The sequence below is a fragment of the Myotis davidii genome, unplaced genomic scaffold, assembly GCF_000327345.1.
Source record: "Myotis davidii unplaced genomic scaffold, ASM32734v1 scaffold935, whole genome shotgun sequence".
Taxonomy (NCBI): Eukaryota; Metazoa; Chordata; class Mammalia; order Chiroptera; family Vespertilionidae; genus Myotis; species Myotis davidii.
Genome location: NW_006286974.1, coordinates 518,395 through 532,659, shown reverse-complemented (window position 1 = coordinate 532,659; position 14,265 = coordinate 518,395). Strand labels below are relative to the sequence as shown.

Sequence of the window (14,265 nt, the reverse complement as noted above, 5' to 3'; positions counted from 1 at the left end):
AACGGGCGGGGGAGGGGGCAGGTCCCGCGTCTCCCCTCAGCAGACAATACAAGCGCCTCAGAGCGAGTCCCCGAACCTGCCCTAGCCAAAATGGCGGCTGAGAAAGAGCGGAAGTGACGTAAGTGCTCATTAGCATAAGAGGACTCATTGTCCAGCTGAGTGTGTGTGGGGGGGTCGCAGTACCCTTTCCACACGTGTCCCCAGGGACAACTCTCTTACTCCCAATTATGCTGGCACCTAACTTCTTCTGAAGGAGGGTGGTGCCAGCACCCCACCACCCCGCCTAAAGGAAATTATATAATCCCCACTGAGGAAGAAATCTCGCGAGAACCAAGAGGATTTGCCATTGACCCACTAGGAGGCGCCGCAGATAAAGGCCGCAGTGCGCTTCCAGGGCCCGTGTGCAAGGCAGGCGCCTTCCACTGGCCGCAGCGCCGGCGGCGGAGCACAAGCCGAGGCCGCAGCACCCCTCGCAGTCAGGTGGCCGTGCTGGGATCCCTGCGCGGGCCCAGCTGGGCCTGGACTACATCTGGCGGGAGGGGGCGTGTGGGCAGCCCTGAGGCACCACGTGCCGAGAGCCCCAGCTCTCAGTGGCTGCGCTGCAGCGGGAAGGGCAGGGACACCAGGCTGGTGGTGGCTGATGCTCCAGCTTAAATGAGGTGTGAGTGCCTCGTGCTTCACACACGGACTGGAGATGAGAAGCAACCCCATGGGTGATGCCCGAACCCTTCCTGGTGGGCTGTTCAGTGGACAGGGGCTGTGTTTTACAGAAGGCAGGCTGTTGCCCTTCGACTTGACATTCTTCCAAGGCAGTGATGATGGGCTCTTCTCTTTGGCCTGAAGAAAACAAATGGGATCCCTAGCGTTTTGAGGCCATTAAACTGGTGAAGCCTAAGGATGAGAAATGTTGCCAATGGACCTCACAATCCTTAAAAACTACACTTTGTACAGTTCTAGGGACAGTCATTTTTAGTGCTCCCACAATCTGACAACTTCAGACAGCACATGAACAATTTGCCTTTGTAAATTTAGGTCAACCCCAACCAACACATTATCTCCTCAACATTTTTGAATCCACCTATAATAGCAGGACGCAGCTGAGAGTATATCATTGGCTAAACATACTGAAAAATACTAAATGCCAATAGTGAAGGATGAACCAAGCCTGTTTTCTAAAGATGTGTTCTGTAAATACACTTAACTTTTGCTGTTACTCTAAATTTCAAGGTAACAGTTTCAAGCCATACCCCAATATCCCCCAAAAATCTTACCTTAATTGAAAATAGTACAAATTATGGTTACATGCAGTCAATGTAACCTCTGAGTTAGCAGATTTAACAAAATGTGTCATCCAACACAGTATTTCATTCATTTTGGAAATTGTGATAAAATACATCCTTAAAACCCAAATCAGTATTTCAAAGGAAAACAATAGCTGAAAAAAGTTGTAAAAGAAAAAGGGGGGTAAGGGCACAAAGCATTTGGTTTAGAGAGACAAAGATGACTCAATTACATGCTGCAGAAGACAGGCAAAACGAATATGAAATAAGCAAATTTTTTAATCTTAAAGTTTAGGTTTCCTTAGATATACTTATATTTCATAGTGATAATACTAAGGGAGAACATCTGGATTTCATCCTTGGCCTCATTCACAAAGTAAAAAGGGATGCTGGACTCACATGTAAATGATTTTAGTGTTTTAAATACCACATTTAGTACAAAAATGTATCTAAATAGTCTAGATTCTTTTCTAATAACTTCCAAATGGTGAAAGTCTTCACTGCTCAAATACTTTCTTTAGTGTAAACTTCAAGAAGTCATAATGTTGTAATGATTGTGGGAATAAGAAGTGAAAAGATTAAAAAGGCAAAAGATATCTACTCTAGTGGAGGTCTGAGAAGGCATTACTTCTAGTGGGTTCTCTGAGGTACTTAGTTCATCTCTGCTCCAGATCCTTGACAATGAAAACAACTTTGGGTTTGGATGAATGAGAACAGATTCTAAATACTTTTTAAAAGGATATTGTATTTCTTTGTGTTAGCTTAAAAGCAATTTTACATAAAACAGTGATGATTTTTGTAGTAATTAATGATGAGAGAAGTCCTGAGGAAGGTGGATCCCTGGTGCGCCCTGCACAGCTCTGTGTAAAAGGGAAATGCAACAGTAGAGACCCTTACTGGAATGTCCCCTATGGATTCAACTATGGCAGTGGTTCTCAACCTTCCTAATGCCGCATCCCTTTAATACAGTTCCTCATGTTGTGGTGACCCCCAACCATAAAATTATTTCCATTGCTACTTCATAACTGTAATTTTGCTACTGTTATGAATCATAAATAAATATCTGATACGCAGGATGTATTTTCATTGTTACAAATTGAACATAATTAAAGCATAGTGATTAATCACAAAAACAATATGTAATTATATATGTGTTTTCCAATGGTCTTAGGCGACCCCTGTGAAAGGATCGTTCGACCCCCAAAGGGGTTGCGACCCACAGCTTGAGAACCGCTGAACTATGGGACTAGGCAATGTTCAAAATGGCACCAATGGTTTAATACTCTGGTATTCATTTCTGGTAGGATCTGTTAGAAATAGAAATGAAAAAAATCAAACTTTAAATTTCTTGACTTTAGCAGCCAAATTAAACCGGGGAAATGTAATTAGGAATACTCTTCACTAATTTGTTATTAAATAACTTAGAGATGCCTCTTTCTTTTATTTGCAAAGGAAAGTCAACTTGATCTTAAGCTTATATGCCCATAGTAAGCCTTACCCAAAAACTGAAAAGATATTTCATGATCCAAAAGCTATGTTACAGTTAGAGGCTGATCGTTTTTTGAAATACCTACTTTGGAGGTGAACAGAATATTTGCGCTGGCTTTACTAACCCTTTGAGTGCCAGCCAATATCCTAGGAACTATGCTAAATTTGCCAACGCATTTTGAGTTAAGGTTTTTAAATTTTTTTTCCCACATAAAGAATGAACTACTAGCACCTAATAGCGACACTGCAGGAGGAGTGCGATAGTGCTCCCAGCACTTTTGGCGAAAGACAGGAGGAGCACGATTGCGCTCCCAGGCACTCTAGGGGCTAAACAACTTAACCTGCATTTAAACTATCAGAACATTTTTCTGAACAGAGAGAAAAACTATAAGAAAGGAACTTTTGTTTTTTTATAGTAAAGATGAATGCTTTTTTGAGGGTCCTGAAATAATATTAAAAGAATTATTTTGTGAAAGAAAATCATTAGTTTGTAAGAGCAACTACATTTATGCTTTAAAATCAACGTTTTTCTTTACTAATAGAAGTTATTGCTCAGAAGAGCAAACACAGCTATGCTATCAACTGTTGTCAAGTTGTTTCCAATTCAAATATATATTTTAAATAGACTTGCTTTGACAGTTGGATTGCTTCACCAATTCAACAGCTGCAAAGAACCAAACTCTAAAACTGTGCTCTAAATGTATTGTTTTATCTGATTTAAGAAATTTCAGATACATTTTAAAAGAAAGGGGAAAGGTGTGTATTTCTTTTTCAATTCACACAGAAACAGTCATATATATTTCATGAATAAGCTTTCCTCTTCTGACATGTATTAGGTACAAAGAGTTAAGAATATAGTTTTTATAGAAAATATTCCAAAATCTTCCCCCTGTAAGAAATTCTGCATCACATACTCTAATGAAAGCAGCAATATTTTATGCAAAAACCCATATGCATTTATTTGTAGGTCTTAATACAGCAAAATGTTAAAGAAAACTGAGAACAGTGCTCATTTTTCTGATTTAATATATAAAATGGAACTTCTTCAGAAAAAAAGATTTGCATGAAATTTACCTTACCTATGATTTATGCTCTAAGAGTACATTTTATAAAAGTCAGCAACCAGGCTTCCTCTATGTTTAAATTGAAATGAATGTGATAAATAAGAATAACTTTCTTTTATGTAGTTGCAAAGAGAGTCAATAATCCTTTCAAGAAAGAGACTATTTCATTTCCTCCCAACTTGGATTCACCGTAAACACGATCCACAAATGTTATTGGAACCTAGTTAAAAAAATATATGTTAAGTCAGTCTTCAAAAATATTAGAAAGGAAGCGTAGCAGGCATATAAAAATTACTAATACAACCAAAACAAGATTAGTTCTATGATAGCAATTCCTTTAAATTGAAGCAATTCCTTCAATTCTCACAGCAAATGTGTGCACCTCCTCCAAGTCTTTAAAATTAAACAGGCACTTTATTATCTAAAAATGGGCTAGTATCAACCAAATCGACATCTGTTTGAAAGCATTGATCCTGCATATTAAGTTGGTTTACTCAAGTTTGACTGCATTTCAAGGAAAAATTATACTACAAAAGTAAAATAGCCTTCCACTTAATTTTTTCATTAGTCTGTCAAATTTAGCTGTCACTATGTTTTAGTATTAAGTTAAAAATTTTGTAATTTCCACAAGAGATGTGGCATTCTAGTTAGCTACTTCCTGCTCTGAGAAAGAGTCTTAGTGTTAAACAAGGAGAGTACTCCCTAAGAGTTCACGAGCTAGCTGTAAACATTACAGACCCTTACCCCCTCCCCTGCGCTATTCCTGTGCTTTTCGTTTACTCATAGGAAATTGGCAATGGAACTCAGCATTCACTTTTAAGTTGGATGGGTGTGGGCTATGGCAAGAGGAAAAGCAGTGAATACACTCATCCCAGAATGCTGAGTGGTGAGAAGAAAGGGCAAGGATGGAGAAGATACCAGTAACTTTTAATTATTTAAAAGGGAATGCTGCCTTTCTGTTAATCTTGGTAGGTCAAATGTATTGCTGTGAAAGGGATGTGAATTTTCACCCGTTAGTGCATGGGCATTCCCAACAGCTGGAAGCCTTTCACATTTATTTGGTAGTTATGAAAATTAAACTTTTTACAATAAAAGTCTAAACCTTATTATTTATGAGGACTACAACATACTATTTACAATTAATTGCATACCTCGCCAATAGTATAATGCAACTGTCTTGCTCGAACAATCATTTCCATCTGGAAAACGTAGCCTTTAGAAACACATTTTTCTATTAATTTCTGTAGAACTTCTTTTCGATATAACCTGTATGAAATTTAAAAATATATATAAACACCTAGATAAATACACATGCATCCTGACCTTTCAAAAAGTTCACTGGTGCTCTAGCCGGTTTGGCCTGTGGACCGAAGGGTCCTGGGTTTGATTCTGGTCAAGGGCATGTACCTTGGTTGCAGGTTCCTCCCCAGCCCGGGCCCTGGTCAGGGCTCATGCAGGCCACCAATTGATGTGCTTCTCTCACATCAATATTTCTCTCTGTCTTTCCCTCTCTCTTTCACTTTCTCTAAAAATCGATGGAAAATAGCCTCAGATGAGCATTAAATTAAAACAAAAAGTTCACTGGTATTTTTAAAACCTCAAAATTTTACTAGTCATCCTATATAGTAAAAGCATAGTATGCAACCTGTCCCCTCAACCAGAGTTCTTCCAGGAGTTCAACCAAGGGGTGGGCCGGCAGGGGGAAGGGAGGGAGGCTCCCGCTAGCAGCCAGCCGCCAGCCACTAGGGACCCTACCAGTGCATGAATAACAGTTGATATACATTTGTCCTGAAACAAACAGAAGGGTCATGAAATATCTTGTAAATAATTTAGAAAATGAATTCTTAGTATCTTTTAGAGAATTATTTTCCTACCATACTATCAGAAATTATAAAAATATAGTAAAGTACATCATTCAAAGCAGAACCACCTATTGTTTTTAACTCTTAAAATTAAATTTTAAAGTGGAAAGAGTAAGACAAGAAAGACTCTAGTAATTAACAGGGGTTTCCTCATAAATGTTTATGATGAGCTTCTATTTCTGGAGATCTACTAAATAAATTTCCCGGGATACACTAGCCCCTCCAGGATTAGGTTGGTTAAGTTAGGTTAAGACAGGAACTGGGAGGCAATCCTGGTTGGACACAGCCATCACCAGTCAGATGTCACAGTTAGATACTTATAATGGGGGAATGAATGTGCAGTCTAACTGTAGTGGACTGTAGGCTAGACACAGAGCTCATCAGGATTTACAAAGCAAGAAGGAGCAGGGAAGTCCTGTGCTTGAACCCAATCAGGAGCTCCCTGTTATCAGTCTCTTAGGTAAACAAACAAACAAGCAAACAAACAAAACCGCCAAACAGTCTGAATAAGAAGGCAGCAATTTCTCTTTTTTGGGAGCAAGTTAGGAGAGGCAGTTTGGCATATCTTTGTTCTCTTCCCAGTTAAAGGCCACCTGGATTTACAATGCCTGAGGGTAACCCTACCTTTTTTGGCTTTTCAAGCTTTTAAGTGGATATTAAATGACAGAGAGAGGAAACTGAGAATGACTAGTATGTGCACTCTTTTACCCACACAGATCCCATAAGAATTCAAAAGTATAAGCTTGGGATAAATCTAAAGTGAGGAGAAATGGATGATAGAATATTTAGTCAATAAGTATTTACTAAGCAACCTACTGTGTTTAAGGCTCCTTTTTATGTTTTAGGATTTTAACAGTAGAAACTAAATAAATTTATCACATAAAGTTCATTAAATAGGGGAGGGAGATTGGGATTATGGGAAAGACTATGACCATGATGGGGTATTTCAGCATCACATTTTAAACTGGGTTTTGGCTAGGAATTCTGCCCCTTTAAGTCATTTTATTCCTCATAAAGAGTTATTTTGTAAGACATTTATTTCTCTTTATTGCCACCCCTTCTCCACCACAGTAGCTTTAAAACTATGGCTAATGATGTAATACTGCATACATGAAGCCATGAGCCAATAAATAGGATAATTAGGATCCAAGTGGTCGTCGCTATTAAATGGCTTTACATCAGACTGCAGTCTTTTGGGGTTCCCTTTTATTTGGTAAAAGACACATGCCTCCTCAATACTAGGAACTTCATCTAGTGAGAAGTTGAACTTTAATAAAACATATATTTAATAAATCACAGGGTCAGTGAGCTCTAATGATTTAAAAGTAGTGAAATCAACAGGCTCACTTTTGCGTGTGTGGCTGTTCTGATATTTGCACAGAATACACTCAATCACTGCTCTCTCTAAAGGGACACCCAGAGCTCACCCCCTCCTCTATTCCCTACATGGTCTGGTGACAATGAGATGCTGCCATCCAATCCTCTCTCTGCTGTGTTTTTCTTCACAACCGGGTCCCCATGTGATGCTGCAAGTCTCGTGTCATTAGAATGTATAAACATGAGGACAGTGCTTGGCATGCAATAAATGTTTGCTGAATCTAAAATGAATCACCTTTTAGCTTTTTTGAAAGCACCTGCAGAGCTTTCAATAGGGCAACTAGGCCAAAAAACAAAGCTCCTACCTATCTCCACAACCCATGGAGCCACCCTGGATCTTCGATCAGTCATCATGCCTATGGCCTGTTAAGTCCACATTGGCCATTTTGTCCTCACAGAGATTTTGCAAGTGCCACTACTCTTTGCATTGTTGCTATATGGAATCAGTGATCTTAATCAGATAACACATTATTCCTTTGCCTTGAAATGTGGAACAAAAGGGATACATTTACAGGGATACATCCGTCTTTTACACACCAAATTCTGCTTTCTAACCAATTTACATTTTAATTCTAAAGAGGCTTCATTTTCAATATTTGGCCTCTAATTTGTGATGTCTCCTCTTCATTTTTTGGGGAGTGACAGACGGGGAGAGGGCAGTTGTCTGTGGCTCATAAACAATCTTATTTTACCAAATAAAGACATTAAACTTCTCTTCACTTTTAACCCTCTTAGTGTCTCTGAACTGCTATTTAAGACTTACAGTTATACTACAGGTACTAATTATTTTTAATGGTCAGCTCCTACTTTTTGCGTGTGAATTCTAATGAAGAATCAAAAATCAACATTATTTAATGGAAAAAGTAAATATCAAGTAATACAAAGTATTAACAAATGCATGGGGTTTGGGCTTTAATGAAAATGAACAGGCATTTTATAGTTTTGATGATAACAAATATCTGGCAGGCTTTAATCATTTGGCATGGTCATATAATAGTTCATCCACTGTAGCAGTTCTAAAATTAAACACATACACCATTCCCTCCCAAGAATAAACAAAAATAAAAAAATACAGGGACCCAGCAGGAGGCTTTGTACCAATTAAATAAGAATATTTTATAAAAAATATAATGGAGAACAAGGTAACCGAAAAGACTCTACATAAATAAGGTTTTAAACTTTTCTGTGGACAATGCTACAAATATTTATATAAATTGCAGAAAATTCCTGGAAGAGGTGCTGTTCTCTGGAGCACATTACCAGTGATAGCAATGTTTAGAATGAGTAGTGAGTGGTCACTTTGGGCACCCCAGAGGGCACTCCTATGGACAGAATATTAATGTTAATATTGACAAGCACACTAACTTGAGCCCTGCCTTAGGTGCTCTTTAAAAAGCACAATATTTTTCAAGACGTGTAGGCTTTATTAGCAGCTTCTAAGGAAATAAAGTCTGCCTTTTTAGAGTCCCAGGACAAAAACAGGGAAGAAATACAAAGCATTTTTTTTAAATAAGTCATTGTGCCCAGCAGTTGAGTGTCTACCCAGGCACCAAAAGGTCACCAGTTCGATTCCCAATCAGGGCACATGCCCAGGTTGTGGGCTAGATCCCCAATAGGGGTTATACAGGAGGCAGCCGATCAATGATGTTTCTCTCTCATCGATGTGTCTCTCTCTCTATCCCTCTCCCTAAGAAAAAAAAAATCAATAAAAACATATTTAAAAATAAAATAAGCCACTGTAAAGCAAGAAATTTAGGCAAACAGTTATAAGCAGTAGAAATATAAAATTACAAGTTTTCATTGTACCTGAAACTTCCTGTTAAATCAGATGCTCCTGGTCTCAGCAACATCTGAGTTACAAAATTGGCCCCACGGCTGTCAAATAAAATGATCAGATTTTCTTTATAAAATAGTTTCTAAGCAAGAGAAACACATCCAAGAGTACTAAAACTGCTAATTTCATAAATAAATGCAACACTACTTCACAAAAATATTAATTCTATAGAACAAATAAATTTTTAGTCAGTGCAAGGAGATCTGATGTTTCTCAATTTTCAGAAAATAGGAACATTTGGAGGGAACCTATAAAGCAATCACTCTTAAACTTTAGGTATGAAAGGGCCTAGGTTTTTAACTTGTGTATTTGCCAGCAGCCATTTAGAATTTCAAACATCTGTCAACTAGCAAGCGATCAGGGATCTGGAGTTTCCTTTTCAGATTCTAATAAGCACAAAGGAAGAGTGGCTTCAATAGGTAATAGGTCAGTCTGCATAAAAATGATGCTTTTTGCAAAAAAAAAATGAAGGTGTGTAAGTGGAAGAGGGCTTTGGTTTTTGGCAATCTCTGGAAATTGTCCAAGGTTCAATCCGAGACTCTTAGTCTGCTTGGGCTGCTATAACAAAATACCACGTTACTGGAAGCTAGGAAGTCCAAGGAAGTGAAACCTCTTCCTGGCTTACAGATGGCTGTCATCTTGCAGTGTGCTCACACAGGGAAGTGGGTGGGGTCCAAGCTTTCCTCTTTTCTTCAGAGAGCACTAATCCTACCTTGAATGCCCCACACTGAAGACCCCATTTACACCTAATTACCCCCCAGAGGCCCCACCTCCAAATACCAACACTTACAGGGTAAGGTACTCTAACATGAATTTTAGCAGATACACTGAGTCCATAACAATGACTTTAGGGCACTGCTTCAAACACATCTAAGAATCAATTACAAGCTATTACTGACTAACAGCTATTATTAACATTTCAAAAAGATGTGTGAAGAGCTCTTGAAAAAAGTGACTTTTGTACTGCAGCTATTTTATTGTGCTCATATTAAAAAAGAACTTTTCTGGGCAGCCTGGAGATAAGTTTCCACAGCCAAGGTAACCACCAAGGCCCTCTCATGGAAAGATTATTTTTATATAAATAACACAGGGGCCCAGCCAGCATAGCTTAGTGGTTGCACACTGACCCATGAACCGGAGGTCATAGTTCAATTCTAGGTCACGGCGCATGCCAGGCTGACAGCTAGATCCCCAAGTGGGGATGGGGGGGGGGCGGGGAGGGAAAGCATGCAGGAGGCAGCCAATGATGATTCTCCATAATCACTGATATCTCTCCCTCTTCTCTTCCTCTCTATGAAATCAATAAAAACATATTTTTAAAAAATATAACACAGGAATATAGCTGGGATAATGGCTAACAAAAACATCCCCCCCCCTTTGTTTTAAAAGCAACAAAAATTCCAGTGCATAGTCCCCACCTCCCCCAATATGTGTGTAATCAAAGAAATTTAAGTATATATATCTATATTGTGTGTGTGTGTGTGTATCTGCATATATTTAAGGTAATGTATTTTTAAATAGGAGTCTCTTAAAGTACAGCAAGAGTCAGACAGAATTTGGGTTCAAATTGTGGTTCTGGACCATATAAATGAGACCTAGCACAAGTGATAACAATCTTTTCAGGAGTTTATACTTTAAGTCAGCTCAGACATGAATAACTAATGATATTTACAACTAAATGGTTCAACTAAAAGCTATGAACTGTCTCTGACTGGGACTCCCTAATTTTAAGAAAAGTTTCAATGACTGAAATCAGAGAGGCCCAAGAGATCGCTGTTGGTCTCAACCTTGTCTGCAGTATAATCACCTGGGAAGCCTGTGGAAAATACTGATGCTTTGGCCCCACCTATGAGAGCTATTCAAACGGTCTGCATTGTATGTGGGCAAGCGAAAGGGAGGATGAATAGGGAGCAGTTGTGTGTAATTTTCTCCTTACATGATTCCAATATTTAGCAGGATTGAAAATCAGTTTTATCCAACCCCTTCATTTCTCTGAAGATTGAGGCATTTACATGTTTTAAATGACTTGCCCAAGATTCACAGTTAAGAGGCAAACTTGAGATGAAAAGAATCTTCAACAGGAATGAAGTAGGTGATAAAAAAAATACTAATGGCCAAAAATATTTTGCAGGTCTTCCATTCTATTTCTGCGCCCCTTGGTTATGGGCTTGCCTTGACCAAGAATTAGCCCCAAAACCTAGGACTCAAGAAGCCTTATGGCTGCAGACTTGGTACTGTTGGACGCTGTCCTTAGGACACCATGTAAAGAAGCTGGTCTAGCTTTCCAGAAGGTGAGGGGCCACAGCAGAACTGAGATGCCCCAGACAACAACCACCATCAACTACTGGATGGATGGAGGAGGCCACTTGGATCTTCTAGCATAGTTGCCTCTCCAGCTGAAGGAAGCTGCATGAGTGAGCCCAGGTGAAGCGAGCAGAGGACCCACCACCAGCCAATCCACAGAACCAGAAGAAATAATGTCGTTGTTTTACGTCACTAAGCTTTGGGATGGTCTGTTAGACAGCAGTAGAAAACTGAAACAGGTTTCATTTCCATTTCATGATGAGGAAAGTAAAGCTTAGGAAAGGTAAAACATGCAAGGTGACAGATAATTAAGTGACACAGTCAGGATTTTAACCCAGGTCTGACTCCAAAGCCTCACTACTTTATGCTGCTTTAAAAAAGTTGAAATAATTGTCTTATTTACTTAAAATGATAAAAAACATATATGGAGAACTACCTTAGTAGTCCCAAAATATAGATGAATAGTTCACTTAAAATCAAAGCTGAAGGTCCAGAGAATAAATTTGTGCTGAATCATACCATTTTTACCAAAGGTTCAAAGGTTTGTGTTGATTTTCCTTAGTGAAAAATACCCCAAATAAAATACTCTAATCATAGGAAAAATTGTAGGTAAGAAGTTATCTGGAAATATTTATTGGAAGTTAATACTCTGATCCCACCAATACCAAGGCAGTATGGTAATTTAACCTAAATACCTGTTATAAACATATTTATAGTAGTTACACTAAAAAAACAGTAATCATAACACATGTATATACCTGATTAATTTTCTTTTCAAATCCCAGCCATAAACACCTCCATTTCCTTTGTAGCGAGTTCCAGAGACAATGTCAAAATTACCTTCCTTTTGCTTCCTGTAGAACAAATAAATTAGCTGTCATTTAGAGAAAGCTACTGGGATTTCAATAGTTATTTTCAAGAGTTACACAAACAGAACTGTCAAGACTTTCATCTAGGAAAAACAATGCCAAGGAAATAGATGAACTATTATTACTACTGAAAGATCTTTCAAAGTAAGGTTTTCAAACTTAATCCTTTTCTTCCTTCATTGATATTTAAAACAGTACATTTGCTGACTGTACCATGTGAAACCATCCTAAAATGTAATTAATAAAATTAAATTTACACAATCCCCCTGAATTTCTGTTCTTGTACCTGAAGTAAACAATGCTAAAACAGCCTGGCAACCTTCTAGATCTTTCTCTTTTTGTTTACAGAAAGACAACTCAAAGACAGGACTCCCTATAGTGTTTTATGTCACTTTCACAAATTTGGAATTCAAAAAAATATATGTTTTGTATCTTGCTTTTTGTCAATTGATACACATCATGGAATCATGGATATCCCTACAAAGTTGACAAAGAATTTCCCCATTCTTTGTTGTTGTTAATCCTCACCCAGGGATATTTTTTCCACTGTTTTTAGAGGTTGGAAGGGAGGAAAGGATGGGGAGAGAAAAAGAGAAACATGTGAGAGAGACACATCGATTGGTTTGGTTGCCTCCTGCACACGCCCCAACCAGGGCCAAGGATTAGGTACATGCCCTTGACCAGGAATCAAATCCGAGACTCTTTGGTGCTCAGGCCGACACCCTAACCACTGACTCCCATGGGCCAGGGTCTCCATTCTTCTTAATAGCTGCAAAAATATTTAATAGAATATTTAACCTGTATACTCATATGGTTGTTTCCATGATGGGTGCCCCCATTTCCAAGAGCACAAGCACAATGAATAGTATAGCCTGCTGCTTAGACTACCCAAAGTAGAACATAATGGAATGGCTAAAACAATCCTAACAGATCTCACCATAGAAATTGCTTTCCAAAAACATAGCAACTCACTTCTTCCTGCAATATTTGAGTGTGCTCATTTTCTGCAGTCTTATTGGTGCTGGATGTATTGCTGAATTAAGTTTTTAAGTTTAATAAACTAATGGGTAATAACAACATAGTTAATTATTTTATTTTTTTAATTATATTTTCATTGATTTCAGAGAGGAAGGGAGAGGGAGAGAAAAATAGAAACATCGACGATGATGCACGCCTCTCTCCTGGGATTGGTGCCCTGACTGGGAATCGAACCATGACCTCCCAGTTCATAGGTCAACACTCAACCACTGAGTCACATGGGTCGGGCTGCAGTTATTTAATTTGCAACTCTCTGACTACATCCTAGGGTGACTATCTTCTTAGGTTTATTAGCCATTTGAATTTCTTTCACATTATGGCCTGTTTGTACCTTTCCTGTTTCCTACGCCACTGTTTCTATTTCTTTACCAAGTCAAAGGGGCTTGGTGTATTGGAGATATAAGCAGAGATGGTATCTCTGAGGTGATTCAATGCAGAGATCAAAGGATAGGAAATTATTGGCCACTAAGGAGCAGGCAAAGAGCGCCGCAGGCAAAGGGAACACAGCATTGTGTGAGTGCAGAAATGGAAGGAGTATGCCTGCAGTACAAAGAGCAAAGGGGAGAGGCACAAGGTAAGTTTAGAAAGGGAGGCAGGGACCAGATCACACAGCAGTTTGAGGGACAAAAAAACCCCGCCAAACCTGTGGATTTTCCTTGCTGTGTTATATTTTATACTAAATTCTTGCCTAAAAATATTACTTAAAATATTCATGCTTAATGTTAGCTGGTATGCCTAGCTTGACGAATTAGAAATGATTCTACATTTCACCATTTTGTAAAACATTTGTATTAGGACTGGGTTTTCTTTATCATGTTTAAGTGGTTTCCTTCCATTTGTACTTTCTAAAGTTTTTATTAGAAACTAGGGGCCCGGTGCACGAAATTCGTGCACTTGGTGTGTGTGTGGGGGGAGTGTCCCTCAGCCCAGCCTGCCCCCTCTCACATACTGGGAGCCCTCAAGCGTTGACCCCCATCACCCTCCAATCGCAGGATAGGCCCCTTGCCCAGGCCTGATGCCTCTGACAGAGGGGACCCTCATTTCCCCCCATCACTGGTTCTGCCCCCAGCCCAGGCCTGATGCCTCTGGCCCAGGCATCAGGCCTGGGCAGGGGACCCCCAGACCCCTCCGATTGCTGGCTCTGCCCCT

At 39.2% G+C, this 14,265-nt stretch overlaps 1 protein-coding gene across 5 annotated transcripts in view; it reads right to left on the bottom strand.

Moving 5' to 3' along the window:
- Nucleotides 1-14,265, bottom strand: part of DPM1 (dolichyl-phosphate mannosyltransferase polypeptide 1, catalytic subunit) — a 61,400-nt gene that overhangs the window by 35,130 nt on the left and 12,005 nt on the right. For 2 of the 5 annotated variants that reach the window (XR_001513011.1, XR_435397.2), the window contains exons 6-8: nucleotides 11,968-12,063; nucleotides 8,878-8,946; nucleotides 4,984-5,098 (exon numbers count right to left, since the gene is read on the bottom strand). Coding sequence is in view for 3 of the 5 variants with exons in the window: in XM_006758789.2 (XP_006758852.1) it covers nucleotides 3,948-4,052; nucleotides 4,984-5,098; nucleotides 8,878-8,946; nucleotides 11,968-12,063 (385 nt within the window). In the remaining 2 variants the exon portion in view is untranslated. Of the gene's footprint in view, nucleotides 1-2,457; nucleotides 2,588-3,504; nucleotides 4,053-4,983; nucleotides 5,099-8,877; nucleotides 8,947-11,967; nucleotides 12,064-14,265 lie in introns of those variants that run through there. The other 3 variants (XM_015560712.1, XM_006758789.2, XM_015560713.1) reach the window with 3 other exon arrangements.